Source organism: Artemia franciscana, chromosome 9 (genome assembly GCF_032884065.1).
Source record: "Artemia franciscana chromosome 9, ASM3288406v1, whole genome shotgun sequence".
In the NCBI taxonomy this organism is placed as follows: Eukaryota; Metazoa; Arthropoda; class Branchiopoda; order Anostraca; family Artemiidae; genus Artemia; species Artemia franciscana.
Window position 1 is genome coordinate 46,449,189 of NC_088871.1, and position 21,584 is coordinate 46,470,772.

The 21,584-nt window shown below is 35.7% G+C and overlaps 1 protein-coding gene across 1 annotated transcript in view; it reads right to left on the reverse strand.

Moving 5' to 3' along the window:
* The window catches only part of LOC136031483 (methyl-CpG-binding domain protein 2-like), a 36,088-nt gene extending 16,394 nt beyond the window's left edge, over nucleotides 1–19,694 (reverse strand). The window contains exons 1-2 of the mRNA XM_065711120.1: nucleotides 19,511–19,694; nucleotides 9,640–9,792 (exon numbers count right to left, since the gene is read on the reverse strand). Of these exons, the coding sequence (XP_065567192.1) occupies nucleotides 9,640–9,792; nucleotides 19,511–19,638 (281 nt within the window). The 5' untranslated portion in view covers nucleotides 19,639–19,694. The remainder of the gene's footprint in view (nucleotides 1–9,639; nucleotides 9,793–19,510) is intronic.
* Between the last annotated feature and the right edge of the window lie 1,890 nt (nucleotides 19,695–21,584).

Here is a 21,584-nt window from a genome sequence, read left to right on the forward strand (position 1 = left end):
TTAATGGTAATGGACACCAAGGACTAAGATTCGAAATTAAACGCTTTACTGAAAGATGAAAAAACGTACAAACAACTTTCTTTTGACCCGACGGACTCATACACAAAGAAGTTTAAGAACGAGTTAAAGAGTTTGAAGGAAGAAGGGAAGATTACACCTCAACTTTTCTACAAATTCTTACCAAGAGGTTCTTTGTGCCCTAAATTATATGGACTTCCAAAGATACATAAGCCAAATCTGCCATTACGACCAATTGTTGCGAGTAACAAGTCACCAACAAGTGCTCTGAGTAAGTGGCTAGTTTCATTGTGTAAACCACTCATGTCTACACAAATTTCTTACATTAAGAATTCGTCAGAACTTGTAAAAAAACTAAAAGAAGTTGAGTTTTCTTCAAATTCTGTAATTTCAAGTTTCGACATAGTGTCAATGTATACGAGTATTGATGTAAAAGCCGCAGAAATTCTTCTTGAAAGAAAGATACTAAGAAATTAGGACTTAATTGGTGGTGAAACAGTTTTGGAAGTCGGTGTAATTATGAATTTAGTTAGGTTGTACAACATGTTCTCTTTTTTTCAATTCAGAGGGGGTTTTCTCGAACAAGTAAATGGTTTACCCATGGGGGCCCCTTTAAGTCCTTTATTAGCAAATTGTTTTGTAGAAAATATTGAAACAATAGCGTTAGTTTCATATTTTTTAAAGCACAAATTTTGGGGGAGATATATGGATGACATAATTTCAGTGTGGAATTATGGGGTGGAGGAACTAAAAAGTTTTTTAGAACATCTTAATTTTTGGGGAGGGGATTCAAAATTTACAATAGAATTAGAAGAGGATAATAAACTTCCTTTTCTGGATGTCCTTCTTTTAAAAAATGAAAATAGTCTGGATTTTAAGATTTACAGAAAACCTACTAACAATAACAGATTTTTGTCGTTTTTCTCCGGTCATGCTCGCCAAGTAAAAATTGGTTTAATCATATCTTTAACTGACCCCATTTTTAGAATTTGTTCTCCAAAATTCATTGAGGAGGAATTACCGTTGTTAAAAGAGATTTTAATAAGTAACAATTATCCGGGTTGGTTAATTGACCAGACTTTTTCGAAAAGAAGGGAAAAATTTCTAGAATGTTCTGACGATATTCTGGAAACAACAGAAAAGAAAGATATTTTTTGTTCTCTACTATATGTTCCAGGTTTGAGTGAAAAACTTAAAAGAATTTTACAAAATAATGGTTTAAAGATAGCTTTAAGAGGTAGTAATACTTTGGCTAGTTTTTTAAATTCTGGAAAGGATCGGACTTCCGTAGAGAAACAAAGTGGGGTTTATAAAATCCCATGTACTTGTGGAAGCTCTTATGTGGGACGTACTAACCAGAATTTAAAAACGAGATTGCTACAACATCATAATTCTATTTCATCGTCTTTAAAGCAAAATACCAAACCTGAAGATTTCACGTCAGCCCTCTCGGAGCATATCTTTAATTTTCCAAATCATTTTATTTTGTTTGAAAATGTTTCTTTGATTTCTAGGGACCAAGGTTTAAAGCAAACTTTCAGGGAAACAATCGAAATTTAAAAAATTCTATTCAAGAATAATTCCATAAACAGAGATACAGGCGAATTTAGATTGAACTCAATTTATGATAATTTACTGAGGTCAAATAAAGTAAATATCACCTCACCTAAGAGCTATGACCTCTGTCCACGTAATATGTCAGATAATTCTAATGAACCGGAACCAAAAAGGTCAAAGAGATTTGCCTCGGCTGTTGCATTGAAAAAAATAAGAGCAATAAACTATATGTAATTAGTTTATTAGGTATAAATTTTGTTTATTTTTATTCATGTCTTTTAGTTTTACTGCTGATGATGAACACTGTATATGTGTTCGAAACATCCAGTTAAATAATTTTATATCTATTCACTGTCAATAAAAAGGTATCATCCCTATTTTGAACTGTTTTACTTTACTTTCATAAGAGTCAGAAATAGATCTCTAAGTCAGATTAGCATAGTTTAATGATTCAAGACACCAAATGGAATGATTGATAGTCCCATACCCCTTATTATCACGTCTTCTTCTACCTATTATTAGACATAAGAGACTATGCCTTCCAGACCAATGAGTAACCAGGTATTGCTTCGTCATTATGATGAATAAGAAAAATATAAAGATGTTCTCTTACAGTGTTATTAGTGCTATTCACATTATTCATAATATTCAATATTTTTTTTTTTTTTTTCAACTGAAAGTAAGCAACTACATTAAAACTCAAAGGGACAGAAGTAATTTCTGTATATGAAGGGGCTGCCCCTATCCTCAATGCCTTGCTCTTGATGCTAAAGTTTTTAGCGCTTTTAAAAAACCTTCCTAGTCTAATTAAACAGCCTTTGTGTTTCAGAAGTCGTTTGTAAAAAAAAATGAGAGAAACAGTCAAACTTTAGCATAAAGAACAAGGCATTGAGGATAGGGGCAATCCATTCATATACAGAAATTACTTCTGTCCCTTTTGAGTTTTAATGTAGCTGCTTACTTTCAGTTGAAAAAACTTGTTTTTCTTATTTCTGATCGTTTTTCGTAAATCCGGCTCAGCCTCCAAGAAAAATTCCCTTCCCTCATGGAAAGAACCTCCACACAAAGTTCAGTCCATGCAAAAGTACAACCCTCCCCCTCCCGTAAAATTCAATCCAGACAATTCCATCCTCACTGAAAATTCCCTCCCTCCTAATTTCTTGCAGACGATTAAGCCTGAAAAATTCTCCTTAGCATACGTTCATTTGAAAAAGACTTAGATTTCTAATCGTTTTTCGATCACTCTAGGCCCCCCCCCCTTTCCATGGAATTTTTTTCCAGATATCCAAACCCACTGAAACTTTCCCCCGGAAGATCTCCTTATAAGAAATTGATTTGGCAAAGAGAAAGTAAGACAAATAAAAAAAATTGTATGAGAATTATGTCAAATCCCCCCCCCCTCCAGTGTAAAATTTTCCCTGGAAGGTTCAACCCCAGAAACATCCCTCCCAACCACAAATTCTTCTCACATGAACTAACCCAAAGCACAAGACCCCCCCCCCCAAAAAAAAAAATGTCAGTATACTTCCCGTAACAAATATTGTACATAAACAATGGGCAAATTTTACAACTTAAAGACCTATCCTCAGGGGCTGTGGTGGTCTTCTATAGAAAAATTTTTGGACCTTTAAACTATGCGGAACAAAATGGCTATTTCAAAGTTTTGACTGGACAATTTTGGGGAAAAGGAGCATGAGAGTGGTGCTAGTTGCACTCCAATCTTTTCGGTCAATTAAAAACAGGACTACAATTATAGTTTCCATTTGAACGAGCCCTCCCCCGATGTCCTAGGCCCATTGGTTTGATATGATCACACCTGGAAAAAAAAATAAACAAACATCTATGATCTTTCTTCTAGCAAAACATACAGAATTCCTTATTTTACAGATAGGAGCTTGAAACCTCTATAATAGGGTTCTCTGATATGTTGAATCTGATGATGGGGTTTTCATTGAATTTTTTTTACTTTTAGGGGGCGTTTCTCTCCTTTTTCGAAAATCAGACAATTTTTTTCAAGCATGTAGGTTTTGATGGGTAACACTAAACTTAATGAATCTTATATATTTGGAATCAACATAATAAGCCGATTCTTTTGATATAACCGTTGATATCAAAATTCTGTTTTTTAGAGTTTCGGTTACTATTGAACTGCATTACTCCTTACTTACAGTTCGTTACGACGAACTGTTTGATTGTCCAAAACTACAGCAATTACATCAATGCAGTCCTTTACAGTGTGATGGCAGAACATAGTTGTGCTGGATTACTGCAGAAAAGAAAGCATCAAGGAAGACTCCACATGACAAAGATAAATACAAAAAAAAAATATGAGTTATTGATTTTATGGAGGAATCTATTCTTATTTAATATTAAAACATTGGCATTGCAATTGAAAACAATAGGACAATCTTAGGCAAGGACTTAGGACAATTGGACAGGGTAAATATTTCTAGTATTTTATCTGGCTCAAAAAAGTTCTAAATTTTATTGTAAAATGCGTAATTGGATTTTTGTACTATATTAGAAACAATATTCATTAGAATGAATGGAAGCTTTCCTGAGTTGTTAAGACTTGAAAATAGCTGTTACTTAATAGAATAGAATAGGTTTTATTTGCACAATCTTTCGTAGTCATAAAACTAAATGGCGCTTGTGCTTACAAAAAAGAAAAAAGGATTAAATCAAACGAAAAAAAAAAAAAATCAGAAGGCAAATAGTTTAAAATCAACAATTGTTATACTTTGATACAAAGAAAGGGATGAATGAGTTGGAAAAACGATTTGTGCGTGAAGGAGGTGCTGCTAATCTGTCAAATTTCTTCAACCTAGTACTTCGATGTTTCACTAAAACTGGTGGTAGTATCGATCTGTATTTATCACTTCTGAGAAGATATTGGCCAAATTCAAGGATCAAACTGAGACGACGCTCTTGAAGAGAGGGAATTTGTAAAGTGGATAATGCTAACTTATATTCGGTAAAAGCATCGCACAATATTACTTTGACTGCTCTTTTTTGTATTGACTCAAGCTGGTCACTTAGGTAAATAGTGTTATTGACTTGTGGGCCCCATACGGGACATGCATACTCTAAAATTGGTCGAATGTAAGTAAGATAGGCTATCCTTAGTTGTGTCACTGAAAAACCAAATCGACGCATTAGTATAAGTGTCCGCATCGCACTATTTGCCTTTTTGATAATTGTATCGACATGGAGGCTGAAAGAGCAGTCGATGCTAAACTTGACACCAAGCACTACTGCCGAAGATTCACTAGGATAAGGAGGAGGAGGGCACACAAAGTCTCTCTTCAGGGGATTAAAGCGAAGGATTTTAGTCTTTCCTTCGTTGATTTGGAGGCTGTTCGCAGTACATTCATCTTTGAAGTTTTTGATTATTTCGTTACAGAATTGGGGGACAGCCTCAGACTTCTCAACAATGTACTTCAGTAGGACTGACAAGTCGTCTACATACTTAAATCTTTCTTCATAGCCGGAAAGGATGAAATTTATCACTGCCAAAAACAGTAGACTAGCGAGCTTAGTACCTTGTGGGGCTCCGCATGTAAGCTCGACCCATTCGGAGTCGGTATCTCCTGGGAAAAGACTGTAAACGCACTGATAGCGGGCTTGTAAAAAATTGATCACTAAAAGGAGAATATGTTTTTGCGCACCCATGGTGCGTAGATTTGTGATAGCAACGGAATGGCGAATAAGATCAAAAGCCTTTCGGTAGTCTACGAGGAGAAGGTCGACTATAGCACTTCCTCGGTCGAGCCAGTCGACAATGAGATGGTACATCCGTACTAAATAAACAGTTGTGCTGCTGCCTCTTAAGCATCCATACTGATACGGGTCTAGATGTGCAGAGACCTGTGACATAAGTTTGCGGTAAATAAACGTTTCTGCAACTTTAGAAAGGTTCGGAGTTATTGATATAGGCCGGAGTTGATCACAAGATTTTGGACACCTTACTTTTGGAATAACGCGGACATATGCTCTTTTCCAAGCACTAGGGAATACTTGCTGAAGGAAACATTGGTTGATTATAGAAGAGAGTGGCTTAGCAAGAAAAATGGCGAATTCACGTAACAGCTTTACTGGAAGCTCACCTGGGTAGGACGCACAGTTCGCTTTCAGTCTTAGGAGTTCCTTATAAACAGTGAATTCAGAGACCTCACATACGTCCTCAATCTCTGCACCAGCAATGATAGTATCAATTTCTGATTTGGTGATTGATGGAAATGAGGTACAAATGTCAGCAAAAAAAGAATTGACTTCATTAGCTGAGGTTAAGGTACCGTCCTCTTTGAGGAGCCTTAGATCTCTGAGTGTTGTCTTACCGGTAAGTCTTTTTACTGAGGAATGCCATTTGTGGGGGTCTATTGTGAGTAAGGGAGTAATTTTATCCCTCACATACTGCCTCTTGGCACGCTTGTTTAGTTTAACAATATGATTACGCAACTTGGCTGAAGCTACGGTATCACCAGCGATATGAAGGCGACAACGGGTTTTTATTAAATTCTTTAGATCATTGGTTATCCACGGTTTATCAGTGTCACTCACAGTAATGACTTTTACTAGAATACAAGTCTGAAATTGCTCCTGAAGCAGAGTATTCAGCTTATTGACTTTAATATTAATATCCTGTTCAGAGCAAATGTCCTCAAACTGATAATTACCGATCCAGCGACCAAATGTAGATATCGAGTCCTCAGTAAGTGGTCGCACCGTATACTTGACTCGTTTTGGCTTCGGAATTGCCGAACTGGCTTCCCAGAAGATGATAAAGTGATCAGAATTCAGAAGGGGTCCTAGGGATCTCGGTGCGTAATAAAAGTCTGTCAAGTTGGTAAAAATCAAGTCCAGTATGCTGCCACTTTGATGGGTAGGTATTGTAACGGCTTGTCGCAAATCTAAAATATTTGAAACCCATTGCCTATTAGTTTGATTGAAGTCTCCGGCAATAACAAAGCCAGGAGAGACATGCTTGCGGCGCATTTTGTCTACGAAAAACTGAATGTGTTCAATCAAGTCTTTCCTGTTTTTAGCACTTTCAGGATAATAGACCGAAGCAACAATTAAACATGAAAATCTTTTTGATAAACGTGCAGGTTTGCATTCGGTCCATAATATTTCGTGGTCGGAGTCAAAAGGCTCACTTAACAGCCTTGAGGATAGGTCATTACGAACATAAAGTCCAACGCCTCCTCCTCGACGATTCAAGCCACGATCGTGACGCGTATTAAAGTAGCTTGCGTAACCTTTGATGCGCGCCGATTCGTCAGAAGTGTCCCAACATTCGCTTATTATTATTATTGAGGCGTTGTTCTGCCTGGCAATAACTTCAAGTGCATCAGTTTTGTTATTCAAAGATCTAGCGTTACACACAAGTATATTTGGCAACTTACTTTTAGCTAAAGGACGTTCGGGCTTAAGAACGGGCGGGCTATCCTGGAAGGGGCACACGGGAGTTTCGTCAAATCTCTTCAGACTCGGTATTTTAGGTGCTCTGGATATCTTGATTTCCACCAGGTTTCGCTCAAACACTTGTTTTGGCGAAGAACAATAGTCACGGCTTGTCACTAGTACCGAAATAGCACACCCCGTACGCCTTCTCCTTTCATTTTTCCCTGCCCGACATCCACGTTTTTTATAATAAAAAATAACGAGTATTTTTTAAAGTATTCATTTATTCTGGAAGGGTAGCTACCTTCTAGGAAGGCATGACGTTGGCCGACTCCAGGAAGATAATTTGAGAGTAACTTTCAAGGAAGAGTTGAATATTCAAATGGAGTCTAAAAATTAGTGGCAAACAACAAGGTGATAGAGCTGTAAAAGGGGTTTTCAAGAAATTAAATTACTTAATCTGTTACAATTCTCAACTAAACATAAAATTATATCTGGCGTAAATACATAAAACAACTTTCTATTTTTTTGTCAGTACATACTGGAAAGTATTTTTGCCTTGATAATTGTTTTGGAATTTTCCATTTTTACTTAAGTAGATTCACTACTTAAGTATTCAAGCATTAAATTTGTTTAATACCCAATTTACTTTTTAAGGATTTTACTATTTTTAACAGTAAAAAATACTAAATTTATTATTTTTAAAAATACTTAATAAAAAGTATTTTTTAATTTACTATTTAAGTATACATTTATTCTGGAAGGGTAGCTACCTTCCAGGAAGGCATGACATTGGCCGACTCCAGGAAGATAATTTGAGAGAAACTTTCAAGGAAGAGTTGAATATTCAACTGGAGTCTAAAATTAGTGGCAAACAATAAGGTGATAGAGCTGGAAAAGGGAGTTTTAAAGTAATTAAGTTACTTAATTTGTTACAGTTCTCAACAAAACATGAAATCATATCTGGCGCAATTACATAAAATCATTTCCTATTTATTTGTCAGTACATACTCGAAAGTATTTTTGCCTCAATAATTGTTTTGGAATTTTCCACTTTCATTTAAGTAGATTCACTACTTAAGTATTTAAGTATTAAATTTGGTTAATACTCAATTTACTATTTAAGTATTTTACTACTTTTAAAACTAAAACACTAAATTTACTATTTAAAATACTTAATTTTGAGTATTTTTTACTTTGCTATTCAAGTATTCATTTAAGTATTAAATTCTGGAAGGGTAGCTACCTTCAAGGAAGGCATGATGTTGGCCCGGAAGATAATTTGTTGTCCAGGAAGATAATTTGACAGAAACTTTCAAGGAAGATTTGGATATTAGACTGGAGTCTAAAATTTGCTAAATTTTGCTAAAATTTCCTAAATGCTTGCTCGTAATCTATAAAATTGAGGACTAAAGCGATTTGATGACTCAGACACTTCTCAAGTATTTGTGAAAATTTGTTTGACACATCCTCTCCTCTTCTCTCAAAATTTCACCTATGGCATCTCTAAGTCTCAAAAATATCATCATGCTAAGTAATTTGTTTCCTATAGAAATTAAGCTAATACCTTTATAATTACCACCCTCACTCTTATTACATTTCTTATATAGTGGTTTAATTAAATTTTTCCTAAAATGGCTAGGTACTTTACCCTTTACCTTTTTTCAAAAATCATAATCATAATCTTCAGTAATTTATCTCTAACTTCACACCTAGCACATTTAAGAAACTCATTTACCATACCATCAGCAACTAAAGCATCATTGTTTCTTATTCTTCTAATACTGTCTTTAATTCTTCCTTGCAAAATACATGATCCTTCACTTCAAAAGCGTCACAATATTTTGCATTCTTTTCCATATCTTCTCCTGTAACTTTATTGCAATTTAGCACATTCTCTAAATGTTCCACCCATATCTCTTTAAATCTTTCCTTATCTCAAATTTTGGCCTCATTCCTATCTTTAACTGGGACAAGTCCAGATTGACTGTTCCCTCTCAAATTGTTAACAGGCCAGAACAATATTTTGCTCTTATGCTGTCTGGCTGCATCTCCTAGACCTTCAGCAATTTACTCCTCTGCTGTGCCAGTCTTTAGGCCTCCTCTGTCTTTATCTACTGAACTTGTAAATTCTAGCCTCTGCTTTATGCCTCCTCAATCTATATCCTAAGGCTTTTTTTCTACTTTCCTGGCATTCCTCTTACTTTCATATGATCTATCACTCAAATACTTCATGTCCTAGAAGAACATAATAAAAGATAAAGAAGGAACATAGAATAAAAGAGAATTTACTTGTATAAACATAATGACAAAAAAAAAACTGTTCTTTCCACCAACTTAGTCTTTCTCATAAAATAAAAGAATCAGGTACTGAAAAGGCCAAGTTGCTTGTCTCTCTATGAATTGCATTTACTTGTTTGCCTAAATTTGTCTCTCAGCATTAGTTAATCTGGTTTAAAAAGGCAGTACTATTTTAATCTCCATAAAAAAAAGGATAACATTATTGGCTATTAAGAATACATCACAAAAATAATACACACTTTTTAGCACTAACTACAGGACAATTATCTCTCTTTTTCTCTTTGAAGGAAAATGATAAAAAAAAACTTTGTTCTTTAGTAACACTACACAAAAGGTCAGTATGGTAGTGTATATACATACCTGAAATCGAACTGTTGTGTCTTATTTTTCTTGCTTCTTCTTAGCAGTTCAGAATTTATTTTTCCAGTTTTAAAATCGAACGCAGTGAGATCAATGGAATCGCCAAGGTACTTTACTAGCTGTGGTTTGCTTCTGATTCTCTTTCCAGATGGACTAAATAAAGTAAATAAAAACTTTTTGAAAAATAAAGTTAATCAGATTTACTTTTTAAATGGTTATCGCAACACAGGCAAATATGTGAATTCAGCTACTTTATTTATAGTCACAATAACAACAACTAAAAAACTGTTTGAAACTAGTACATATGAGCACTATTACAAAAAAGCAAAATACCGAAAAGGGATCACTGAATCCCAGGTGGCACACGTTTTGAAGAAGTCCTTAGCCTCCAGTAGATGATCATGCTTTCAAAGAAATAGAAAGAATGAATTAGAAAATAGAAAAGAATGAATAGAAAGAATGTATTTTCTGTAAAGCAATTCATAGTTACTTATAATAAATTTTACTTAAAGCTAAGGCGTTTTATTTTGACAAAATCCAAAGAATTCACAAAATTAAATTTCAAAATACATAAGTCACAGAAGGAATTTATCTGTGTTGGAATGCAGATTTAATTTAATCTGTATTAGAAAAAAATACTACCTTGTCTAGGAGAAAAGTTACCTCTGGGGCATCAAAAACATTTGATGGATCATTTCAACTTTGAAATTATTTAAAGTGAACAAAGCAATTTTGTATTGAAAAAAGTTAATGTCATCTTGCTTGTAGGCCAAAAATTCAGAATTCGGTATTTGAGATTAACTTTTCAAGAATTATTTCCAAGAAATCTTGAAAAGATGCAGAATTTTGTTTTCTGGTTATCAGAGATACTACTTAATGTCCCCAGGAATATGACATAAAGTTGTATGAAAAAAAAATACTTTCCCAGCTAAGATTAGTTTATTTTCGCACCATATCCAACAGGATGATAAAATGGTTTTCATTTTGTTTGTAAAAACTATTGCAAATTTTACAAGTTTCCCTGGAACTTTTCTGGCCTATTTGAATATTCCTATACCAAGGAAAAATTTTGAATTCAGAATCTCCTACCACTTTGGAAATAAAGACTGCTGAAAAAAAGAGAAGAAAAAAAAGTGCAAGAGCAGTAATGTTGTTCTACAACACAATGAACAGTTTTTTACCATTGTTAAACATAAAAATGCCATCTTAGCACAACCTGGTCAATAATCAACGTCTTTATCTACTTTATGTTTACTTTAAATGTTAGTTGTGCTATTTAATTATGCACGTAAGTAGTAAGATCTCAATACAGTGACACTATTTTAATTGAGTTACTCATTGAACTATACCTGTCAGCAGGAGAGCCCTAGAGTTCCATAGCCTACACTAGACTATAAATTAAGGAAAAAGATACCCTTTCTGAGTGCCCTGATGTAGAACATTTAGTTCACTATATTTGTTTGATAGCAAATAGTTGTAGGGCCTTATTTATTTGTATTTCATCATCACAAACATCAATCAGAAATTATAAGTAATGAATGGTCATAAATTTTATGTATTCAAATATGCCCCTTGTCTTAAAAATCTTCCAAACTTGGTTGATTATTTTTGTTTGCAGTATTTATTTGTCAACAGTTGACTCATACCACAAGATAATGCCAATTTGAAAAAAACAGCAAAGTTTTGTATGTAGCCTAGGACTATACTTGGCTTGGTTATGGAGGGGGTCTGGGATGCAATTGTTATGGTAGCATCTAAAACATTTGGAAACAATGTTGACACGGAAATCAGATTAGGAAAAGATACCCAGTACTCAGACAGCTAATCACCACTTCAACAGTAAAAAAAAACTTTTTTTCATGCTGACCAATGGTTTACATTGCATGAGTACTAACCTCCTGATTTACTGCCTTCAACTGGGAGTGCAATGCAGGGTTGGGGGATAATCTTCCAATGCTTCCTGTGATATTCCCTCAAATTTCTCCAGGTACCCATTTAGACCTGGGTTAACTCTGGCTGAGCTTACAGTCCCATTGACCCCTGTTCCAAAACAAATCACCAGAAACACCAGGACTCAAACCCCAGTCCTCAGGATTTCAAGTCAAGCATGCTACCCACTTGGCTAGAACAGTTAGGTCACTGCATAATCTCTGTCAGGCCTATACTGCCTAGAAAGTGGATTGTTCCACTACTGGATTTGTCTGAATATTCCTATTACTCCCTGCAGCCCCAAGTCACCTCATGTCAACACAGCTATGCAAGTCCCTCCTCCATCCCAATCTGCTCAAAGCCTACCTCTTTACAACCTCCAAAGAAGCTCCTATTTCCCTTAAACTTTTCCCTACAACATCCTCTCACCCAATTTGGAAACAATCTTTGGCAATCTGCCATCCTTCATCCACAGAACATGTCCTGGCCATATTATCTTTTCTCTCATTATAGCCCTAGGAATCAGAATTGAACCACATTTTCTGTACAACTTACTGGTTTAGATATGATCAGTCAGTTGAGAACCTAAAGTTATCCATAAACAATTGCTCTGGAAAACATCTAACAAACACTTGATCACTGTTATCACTGTATCTTCCAATTATAACCCACATGATACTTTCTAATAACCAACATGAATTCCATCATAACAAGTCAGTGGAAACCAATCTACTTGAAACTTGTAACATCATTACCAAACTCCTTGACTCTGGTATACCTGTTGACCTGATTATCCTTGATCTAGCCAAAGCATTTGATAAGGTCCCCCAGAGAAGGCTCTGCATAAAGCTTCTCTCTGCAGGCCTGAACCAGACAATGGTCAATTGGCTCATGTGTTTTCTCACTAAACGCACACAAAGAGTCAGACTGTTTGGATCAGGTGGTCAGAAGATATACTCCAAACCTTGTGATATCATCAGTGGTGGCCCACAAGGTACAGTCCTTGACCCAATTCTCTTCTTGATTTACACCAACAACTTAGTCACCCGGGTCAGCAACAATATGACACTATTTGCTGATGATTCTAAGCTTTTCAGTACAGCACACAGCACAAGCCTCCAAGCCAATCTCAACAATATCAATGAGTGGACTGAAGACTGGCTACTGTCATTCAACATCAGCAAATGCTGTGTCTTACACTTTGGACCAAAGAATGAAAATGCAGTGTACTCAATGTGGGATCCTGACAAGCAAACAAGGATTGATCTTCAAACCCACAATGAAGCAAGGGAGTTAGGTGTACTTGCTGATAATCAGCATAAATTTCACTCCCATGTAAGGAATGTGGCTTCCAAATCTAACACAGGACTTGGCCTACTCAAGAGATATATTACAAGCAGCTCCCCCAAAGTCTTTCTTAAACTTTACAAGGCCATCATAAGACCCAACCTTGACTTTGGAAACTGCATAGCTGCTCCCCAACACAAGACTTCTTGAGGGCGTGCCACCAAGGTTATAGATGGGCTGAAAGAACTCCCCTACAATGAACGACTAAAAAAACTCAAACTACCTACTCTGGAGTACCACCATAGATGAGGTGACGTGCTGATTACCCACAAACTCTCTAACAATACATCTAGTCTCCTCAACCTGAATAAGTCCTACCAATCCCATACAAGAGGCCATTCAAAGAAACTTTTTAAATGCCATGTGAACACAAGAATGCATCAAAATTTCTTTTCTGAAAGAGTTGTCAACAACTGGAATTCTCTCTCTGAGTCTACAGTGTCAGCAACTTCACCTGTAACTTTCAAGGAGTCACTGGATAACAAGTCGTCATGCAGGAACTGGAAATACTGCTGGTATGATCTAGATCAGTAACAGGTGTCAGCCATCATCACTCACGGAGCAACACAGATCCATTGGACACTATTGCTCTGAAGGGAAGGTATTATTCTAATGTTGGTTAGAAAACTTATCTTAATTTTCCAAACTTTTTCCAACTGTAAAAAAAAAACACCCTGGGCATGGGCTATTCTACTTTTAGCATCTTCACTACACCCACAATGGCTAGGTAAGCAAAGCTGTGCACTTGATGAATATTTTTGTTACCCAACATCACTTCTTTACCTTCTTTATTCCTAGTAACATTAATTTTCAAGCTTATTCTTGCACCCTCAACTTGCAAAATCTTTAAAAATTCATTCATTTTGCTACCATTGCCTTTCCTATGCTCCTTTAGATAAAATCCATCAAAATGGTCCATTTACTAGCTATAGAACAGGGACAGATTACAGTCAGCCAATCCTGATTAGCCTAGTCCTAATTATCTAAACCTATATACATTATACATTATACATTACATACAAGATTAGAAGCTGATTGGCTCAATATGTACAAGATTTCATAACTGACATAGGGACATGGTGAACTTAAAACTTCCCTGTACACACTATCTTTACTAGCAATACTACCTAGGTAAGCAAAACTATGCACTTAATCAATATTCTTGTTATCCAACATTTCTTTTTCTCACCTTCAATTATTCCCTGTATTCTTGACATTAATTTTTAAGCTTATTCTTGCACCCTCAACTGGCAAAACCAAAAAGAAAAAATCATTCCTTTTGCTTTCATTACCTTTCATTGCAGAGAAGGAAACATGTTAAGAAAACAATTCTTACTTCATAATATCCAGAATAATCATAGTTAACACATTTTGCATGCAGCCTCCCTAGTCTATATTTTACCCCCAACCCCTGCCTCCTAATGAGCAAATATATAGCCCAAATTATATATTTTCAATGCACTCTGCCACCTGTAACTTGTTTTTCCTGTTTTTGATTCATCACAGTTGATTCAATTTACAAATGGATGTGTTGAAACAACTGAGACACATTGGGAGAAAAGAAGAAAATATATAATTTGGGCTATATATTTGCACATGAGGGGGGGGGGGAAGAATAGCAGGGCTGTATGCAAAATGTGTTAATTATGATTATTCAGCATATTGTTAAATTAGAACTTTTTCTTAAGATGGAAAATATGCAATTTGGGCTATATATTTGTACATGGGGGGGGGGGGGTATATCTTGGCTGCATGGAAAATGTGTTAACTGTGATTATTGTGCATATTATGAAGTAAGGATTGTTTTCTTAGCATGTTTCCTTCTCTCTAGGTAGTTCTCTATGCAAATACCATAAATATTATTAGCCTAAAGAAATATAGGCTATGGGACAATCAGGAGGGGTGGGGTACATTTGCAACAGGATTGATTATGCAAATGAATTTAAAAAAAAATAATTAGGCTAGGAACCTGTTGAACCTTGTCTCTACATCAGTTATGAAATCTTGTAATTTACATAATGACTATATAGGCTATTCTCCATGCTTTAGAAGTTATATTTTCACCATGATTTGTATCCAAGATTAGGCACAGCCTGAGTACTGTTTTTTTTTATCCTATGCTAGATTAATAGTTATTTGATCCTGGGGTGCCTGATGATATGACTCTGCTATATTTTTCTAAAGCTTTTGACAAAGTCTGCTATAAGTGACTTGTAATTAAATTATATGCAGTCAAGGTTGAAGAGAAGTCCCCTGCTCTGGGTTCTTGATTTTCTTTATATTTAAACTCGATTTGTTCAGTTATTTAATGACTCTGGTAACTGTATTCTTTCTCCCTCTAAGCATGTTTTGAGTGGAGGTCCTCAGGGAGGTGTTTTGGGCCCTGCACTATTTGATATCTTTGTCAATGATGCTCCTTTCACTATCAGCAGTAAACTAACACTCTATACTGACAACTTGAAGCTCCTTTGACCACCTTGGCCTAGTGAAGAGCATAACCTTCAACAAAATAATCTTGGACTGCTTGACCAATGTTGCCTGAGGCTTGGCTTCTTATGTTTAATATTTTCAAGTGCCATGTCATTCACTTTGGCAAAATAAACCCTTGTTGTTCTTATTTTTTCAGGCTACCTGCTATCCTCCGTAAAGAGGCTACTGAGCAAGATCTTGGAGTCACCATTGGTAATCACAATTGGTAAATCATGGTAAGAAGTCTTGGGCTGGTGCTAGTTCAGTTGAGGGGCTGATTGAGTGTACTCTTTCAACTTGTTCTACTAAAGTCATCAGTCTTCTGTATAAGGGACTTCTGCATCCAAAACTTGAGATTGGAAAAGCTCTAGCCTTCCCTTATTTTAAAAAGACATAAAAGTACTGGAAAATGTGTAGAGATGGGCCACCAAAGTGATACCTTGTATGCAGGAACTTTCCTACCCTGTAAGAGTAGCAAAGCTGAAACTACCAGCCCTTGTAGACAGGAGAAATAGAGGTGATGACATTTTAGCCTATAAGTTAATGAGGGCTAATAAGCTCCCAGTATTATTTCCCACTGTCAGCCCTAACTCAAGAACTGGAGGTCATCACTAGAAACTTCTTAAGCAATCTACCCTATCCAGAGTCTGTACTCAATTATTTTCCTCACAAATCATCAAGAGTTGGAATAAACTCTCTAAAGAAAATATTACCACTGAATCCACAGATATCTTCAACTGAAGGCTGGATGGTCCTCTGGGGACTGTAAACTCATACTGATCAGGTCACATAAGAAATTGAATGGAACATAAATCATCAACTCTGGAGCTCTACAAGGAGAAATCCTTATATTGCTCCAAGCTGCAATTTAAGGTAATAGACCAATGCTACTTATTTGTTTTTATAGGGTGCTGTTTAGTTCAGAAGAGGCCATGAATGACACACTATACATTTTGTCATAAATACAACAAAAGCCTAGCTTGAAATACTTTCAACAACATTAGAGTATTTAGGTAACCTACCTAGAATACTAAGTTTTTTAATGCATTAGCCTTCTACTCATGGTATATATTTGCACATTGGTGAGGGGTGAAAGCTAAGTTCCAGTTCCAAAAATTTTAAGGAGTTATATGGACTAACAACAATTCCTTTCACCTCTTTGGCTTCTTCTTCAGAAAAACTACCCACTGGAAGCACACTATTCTCCTCCAGTCAGCAAACAATGAATACATGCAATTATGTACAATAATACACTGTTATTGATTGTGGGAAGTGTGAGTACCTGAGCTACCTGTCCCCAGCAGTTTAAGGCCACTAGGCTGGCTGGTACCAATATGGCTCTTCCTACTCATTCCTGCTCTCTTCTGCACAATCAAAAACTATAGATAAATCACATCCTTTTAAAATTGACTTCTTCAAGCTTTAATCATTACTAAACAATATTTCTCTTCTTTAAGATATCAATTGATGCCTTAAATATCTGACAATCAATATCCCAGGACAGATTAGAATCCAGGACAGGTTATAATCCTCCTCCCTCTGAGCCTGGCAATCAAATAATACATGCAGGATTGTTTCATCTGCTGAAAAGCAGACTTGGCATAAAGGGGAATGATGTAGCTTCCAATTAAATACCAAGCTATTTAGAAGTAGGGCACCTGATTTCAGCTGGTAATATAGCACTGTATTTAATCTTGTATGAAATGGAGATAAAATTAATTTAGTGTGATTAAGATTGGATCTTTGCCTGATAATATCTTGTGAATTGAGGTCAGAGGAAGGACTAGGAATAACATGGAAGCCTTTGCTGCTAGAGAATCAGCCATATCATTATATTTGATGCCTTTATGACTTGGAACATGTTGAAAATAAACCTTATTGCCTTTGATCTTGAGATTAAGAAGCTGTCTTCTAAGATTATATAAATCCTTGTCATTGACAATTCTATTAATATTTTGGATCAATAGTAATGCTGGTTTGGAGTCAGAGAGACAGAGTATATTTTCAGATTCTATGTTATAATTTATAAGTGCATCCAAGGCCAAGCAAATGGCACATAATTCAGCAGACAAGATAGAAGATCTCAATGGGAGAGGAGAATGGATGTTCAAATTCAGGAATGGGATACATGCTCCTACTCCAGTTCTTTCCCTCTGGACAGATCCATTGGTATATATTTTTCTATAGTTGGGGTATGCCTTTGAGATCTGTTCAGCCAAAATAGTCTGGATCTCATAATTAAGGATCAAGTCTTTACTAATAGAGATAAGTTCTACTTGACAACCTGGTGGACTCATTTCCCATGGAGGAGACTCAGTAAAAGAATATGCATAAGGAGAGTGTTGATTCAGTTTGGGACCTTTAGTTGAAATTGATTCCATGATGAATGGGCATTATGACAGGCTGACTTCCCAGCAAAGGTGTGTGCATATACAGCATGCTTGGTTCCATAAGCCTGGATTTGCAAGAAACATTTAATCCTTAGACTGGATGCTCTTTCACTTAGGGATGCCAATCCCAACAGTATTTTTAACTTTGACAGAGGAGTATGCTTATGCACACCCAAAGCTATTTGAATAGCAGAATTTTGTAAAGATTCAAGGATTTTGAATGAGGATGGAGGACAAGCTGAAAAAATTTGAAGCCTATATTCTATATTTGATCAAATATATAATTTGTAAAAATCCAAAACAATTTTTGGGTGACATCCCTACTTATTTCCAGCAAGTCTCTTTAGAATACAAAGTCTCTGAATAATTGGATTTTTCAAGCAATTAATATGTTCAAGCCACTGCATTTTATAATCTATAAATAAACCAAGTAACTTCACTGAAATGCAATATGGGATCTCCCTTGAGAGAATTGTTAGTGGATTAGGAGGATCTGTAGTACCATTAGTAAATATAATGCCATTAGTTTTACTGATTGAGATTGGGAAGCCAAATGCTGAAGAGAATCTCTAGATTAATCTTATATCCTGTTGAATAAGACTTTGAAGAAGGCTATCCCTTCCCAACTTCTAAATAATCAAATCATCTGCATAAAGGCCAAATGATGCATGAAATACTTGAAATTCAGAAACATACAAGTTGAATAGAAGAGGGCTTAATATTGCACCTTGAGGAAGACCTATTGTAATAGAACATCTAGACTGACCTCTCACCTCTAGACTGATTTACTTGAACATAAAAACATCTATCAGTTAGAAAGGGCTTCATAAAACTTATAAAAGAATAAGGGAAGTCAAGATTAATTAAGGGTTCTAATAATTTACTGTGAACTAAATTTCCATAGGCATCTGACCAGTCAAACAGAACAGCCATTGTGACATGTCTTATTTTGAGAGAGTTAGGCTATAAACATCAATTTCTAGCTGGTTAATGTTGTTTAAAGAGCTATGTCCTTTTTTGAAACATGTTTGTTCACTAGGAAAGAGATTGTTGACTTCAGTAAACCAATCAATTCTTGATAAGAAAAGCCTTTCCAGAACTTTACTAAAGGCAGGTAAAGTTTGGGAACTTTTGGCTTGACCAAATAAGATTATAAAGACTTAAGAAAGCTGTATGTACCACCTTTGGGGACTCAAGAATCCATTTCATATAAATACCATCATGACCTGGGGAAGACATGATATTAAGAAAATTAAATGCTACACAGAATTCATCTTGGGAAAAAGGTTTCATCAGAGTGCCTTTATATGAACAGGCAAGAGGAAGATTGCAAAAAGGAGGTCAGATGGAATGAAAATAGCCTATGAACAACCATATTTAAAGATATTAGTAAACATATCTGCCTTTTTTTTATCTGATACAATTGGATAACCATCCTGAATGATATCACATCTTTGGTCATCAATAGGCTGCTTTCCACTATTTATTTGGCTAATGAAATTGTAAACCTTTCAAATTGGGATTCTAAAGCTGATACTTGAGCTGAAATTCAGCCATATTCAAATCCATTCAAATCAGAAATTCAGTTCATTTCTGACACAATTGAATTTTAAATTTACATTCAATGGGAAATTCTTATTCTAAAAGTTGGCCTATAAGCCTAGTTATTCCTTAGCTAGCCTGTCTCATTAATTAGGAAATTTACCTGAGAATATGGGGTAAGTATACTAGCCTACCTAAAATAAACAACATCCGTTCTTCCAGATGCTAATCCACATTTCTTTACTGTTTCTTGTCTTTGCCATCCTTTTGGCAAGGCAGGGCAGTCTGTTCTTCTTATTTCCATTCTCCCATCCCTTGACATGTTTATTATTTTCGTCTCTTTGATCTGTAAACAGAATTTGGGACATAGTTCGCAGTGTTGCCGATGCTTCAAAACAAAAATTACCGGAAAACGTCCTGAAATTGTTACACAGATGAAAAAATTGTACAATTTCTATTTTTTCGCGTGTTGTGCTATGGGCAAGACGAAAAAAAATTTCGCTACGCACAACACGTGGACGATCTGAAAATTACATTACAATAAAGAGAACAAAGTATCAAATATCTTCTTTAAAAGATATTTGGGAGCCCACCTGCAGAGACCATTTTGGTGTCACTCCTCCAAATAGCTGCCCACCTATTTTGTATTTACCTTACAGATGGCTTTTCTGCTTCATGCTATATTATGACCACAAGAGGCCAACAACAGGCACGTATTTAAATGTGTAAAGAAAAACTTAAAACTCTAGAATAGAAAACAAATAAAGACTGCAATCCTCTCTGCTCACTGTGTCTCGACGCCCAGTCAAATCTTATTGTACCATATTGTACCACATTTTGTAAAATGTACCAGGAAATTTTTGATTGTACCAGTTTGTATATTTAGGGTTGAAACGTACCAAAATGGTACAATTGTACCGCTGTTGGCAGCCCTGTTGGTTCCTAGTGGTACAATTGCCCAAATTTGGGTACTACACAGCGACTTCTGGAGCTTTAGTCAAAAAAATAATGTTTTAGTGCTAAAATAGCACTCTCGTGCTTTTTAGTACTATTTTAGCAAACCTAAGCACGGGCTAATGTGCTACAAATAATGAAAAGTGCTAAAATAGCACTTTCATGCTGTGAGTGGCAACCCTGTCTCCAGGCCTTTGAAACACACCTGTTTTCAGACAGTTTTTGGTAACAGACTGTAAATAAGGAGCTACGTGGCACAATAGTAATTGAAACTATAAAAATCTAACTTTATTATTGTTACATAAATCAAAGGAATCGGCTTGTTATGCTAATTCCAAATTTATAAGATTCATTAAAGTTAGTGTTACTCATCAAAAGCTACGAATCTGAAAAAAATTTGCCTTATTTCACAAAAAGGAAGAACATCCCCTAAAAATCACCGAATATTAAAGAAAATCACACATAAGGTTCACAATAATCGAAAACCGTTTTGTAGAAGTTTCATGCTTCCGTTTGCAAAAATGTGGAATCTCGTATTTTCTGCCAGAAAAAAAGATCATGTTAAGTGTTTATTTGTTATTTTTTTCTCAGGGGCGATTGCATCCAATCAAAAAGTCCTAGGATATCGATAAAGGGCTCTTTCAAATGGATATTAAGAGTTCTAAGTGCCCTTTTTAGGGCTCGTAGCCCCTTTTTTTCAGATAAATAATATGTTTTCCTTTTCTTAATTACATTTGCTTAGATAGACTTATAATATAATTTTGAATTAAAAGTTATCGTTTTGTTGCCTAGCCAGTAATTTCATAATAAGTGAACTTTAGGGGTAATACCTATTTCTGTCTGTCTGGACTTAGCCATTGATAGTTAATGGTATTCAATAAGTGTTTGGTTTCGAAGCTTTCTTTTATAGGATTAGCCAGGGTCAATCTAGGGTCCAGCCCTGTACCTGATTTCTTTATATTATAATAGTGATTTTGTAAAAAAGTCTGTTTTCAGAGTTTGGTGATACGGATTCTGTTATAGTTGACCTTTGGAATATTAATAGTTAGCTAAATTTCCCCAACCATGTAAAATTAAATTCCCTAACCCAGGCAGGGTAGGAAGAGAGTTTGCGAGAAATACTATTATTCCGTTTGCCCCCCAAAGAAATAGCAAAGGGTATTAGTGGTGACACAGGTTGTGGCACCCTTGGCCCATAGTTTAGCATTTTTAATTGTTTGATTAAGTTGCCATACTCTAACAAAACCGCTAGTGGCAGTGGTGTGACGTTGGAGAACAAATACTGGTGCCAGTGTTGACCCAAGACGTAGAAGT